The 2153-nt window shown below is 38.1% G+C and overlaps 1 protein-coding gene across 1 annotated transcript; it reads left to right on the top strand.

Moving 5' to 3' along the window:
• Positions 1 to 241: 241 nt before the first annotated feature.
• Positions 242 to 1503, top strand: LOC126692636 (thaumatin-like protein). The gene is made up of 2 exons (XM_050388311.1): positions 242 to 435; positions 534 to 1503. Exons 1-2 carry the CDS (start codon positions 372 to 374, stop codon positions 1205 to 1207), a joined length of 738 nt encoding a protein of 245 aa, XP_050244268.1. The 5' UTR covers positions 242 to 371; the 3' UTR covers positions 1208 to 1503.
• Positions 1504 to 2153: the final 650 nt, after the last annotated feature.

Raw genomic sequence — 2153 nt, 5'->3', positions numbered from 1 at the left:
ACAGACATACATAGTATTTTACTCTTTTATTTTAAAGTAAAAGAATCATAAAGACTAAAGAGACATGATTTACACATAGTTTCTCCTAAAGAGAGAGGACACCCTCCAATGGAAGCAATGCATATATGCCTTTTATAGTGAAAGTAAAAGTAGAAAGAGAACACTGAAAGAAAAGCTAGCAGAAGAGAGTGACACACAGTCAGCAACAGTTGATAAGGAAGTTCTCTCTCCACAAACCGTTTCACTTAAAAAGGTAACGGTTGTCCAAACCAATCCCAAATTGTGGTCAAATATTTGGAAGTACCTTACGTCCCTTTCCTCTCCCTACACAATCATCACCTCCTAAATCAAATTAAGGAAAAAACGTAACAATGCCAACTTCCCAATTTCTCTTACCTCTTCTCCTCTATCTAATGGCAACTCTCTCCTCCACATGTAATTCTTCTTGTTCTTTCTTAATTTGTTTATGTTACTTTTTGTACTTTGTCCAATATTCATAGACTCATTCATTTTGGTTAATTTTGTGGTTGCAGATGGGGCACAACTCATTCTAGTCAACAATTGCAATGAGAGTGTATGGCCCGCTATACTTGGTGGTGCAGGGCAGCCCACACCTAAAGATGGAGGTTTCCATCTGGGCAGTGGCGAGGAAGCTGTCATGGATGTGAATGAAAAGTGGTCAGGAAGGATTTGGGGCAGGCAAGGTTGTTCCTTCGATGATAATGGAAAAGGCACATGTGACACTGGGGATTGTTTTGGCCAATTACAATGCAAAGGAAAAGGTGGTATTCCACCAGCAACCGTGGTCGAAATGACACTCGGGACCTCTAATTCGCCTTTACATTACTATGATGTGAGTTTGGTTGATGGCTTCAATTTGCCTGTATCAATGAAACCTGTTGGTGGTGGTGTCGGGTGTGGTGTTGCGTCATGTGAGATTGATTTGAACATTTGCTGCCCTTCAGCATTGGAGGTGAAGATAGGAGGCAAGGTGGTGGGATGTAAGAGTGCCTGCTTGGCCATGCAATCGGCTAAGTATTGCTGCACAGGGGACTATGCTAACCCAAAGACTTGCAAGCCTACTCTATTTGCACATCTCTTTAAGGCTATTTGCCCCAAGGCTTATAGTTATGCTTTTGATGACTCTACCAGCCTCAACAAATGCAGGGCTTCACGGTATGTTATCACTTTCTGCCCTCCCTCGTAAGGAATGAAGAAGGAAACTAAGTGTGCTATCACACTACAAGGAAGTTAATGGCATCAGGAAAGAATTAATGTCCTTGTGATTTTTACTATAGTTTTTACTTGAATTATTGTTGGATATATGTCTTTAATTATATGTTTATTAGCTGATAGGATTAAGGGTTCTCCTTTACAAGGATTTGTTAGAAGCAAATGGAGGATGGGTTAAGAAATATATGGATCTTGTTGCTAGGTAACTGAGTGTATGTAATAACAGGTCTAGTGCATTTCCAGTTCAATGCATTGAGTTGATTTTGGGAATATTGAGTAATGATTGTTTACTTGTTTGTACGTTTGGATAGGGTGATGAGGAGAGGAGGAGGTGTAAATATGCTAAAATTAGTGTATTTACAAGATGCTCTTCTCTTCTCCATCTATCCTATCTAAACATAGGGTAAAACTAGTAGAAATTAATTAGATACAAGATGGACAGACAAGTGGGAACGGACAAGTTTTGATTTCATATAACCTGCATACAATGTCTCACTTTAGTTCAGTGATTTTCGGCATGTTAAAATCTTCACCTAAATCATTCATTACCCAAAAAAAAATCTTGACATAGAAGTCTTTTCCTTCTCTGTCAAGCTGTCGAATTTTATTTTCCTCCCTTTTTGAACAACCATTGGCCACCTTAAAATTTCCTGGAGAAAGTCCTCAACTATCTCTCGTAAGTTCTTTATCTAACCATTCTGAAAATTTTACACAATTATTTTAGAGAATATGTTACTGGCTTTTATATCTGAACCATAATAACTCACATTAAGTTACTAGCTTTTATATCTAAGCTGTAGTACCCGAATGCTACTAGTACAGTTGTACATCCCATAAATGATTTACATTTTACCAAGAAAAAAAAAATCAAAGAGAGCCTTATAAGAGAAGCCACATGTTTGTTTAAGAACTAGCCGAAT

This window comes from Quercus robur, chromosome 7 (genome assembly GCF_932294415.1).
Source record: "Quercus robur chromosome 7, dhQueRobu3.1, whole genome shotgun sequence".
NCBI classification, from domain to species: Eukaryota; Viridiplantae; Streptophyta; class Magnoliopsida; order Fagales; family Fagaceae; genus Quercus; species Quercus robur.
Note: the sequence above shows the minus strand (reverse complement) of the source record. Positions and strands in the feature narration are given on the sequence as shown.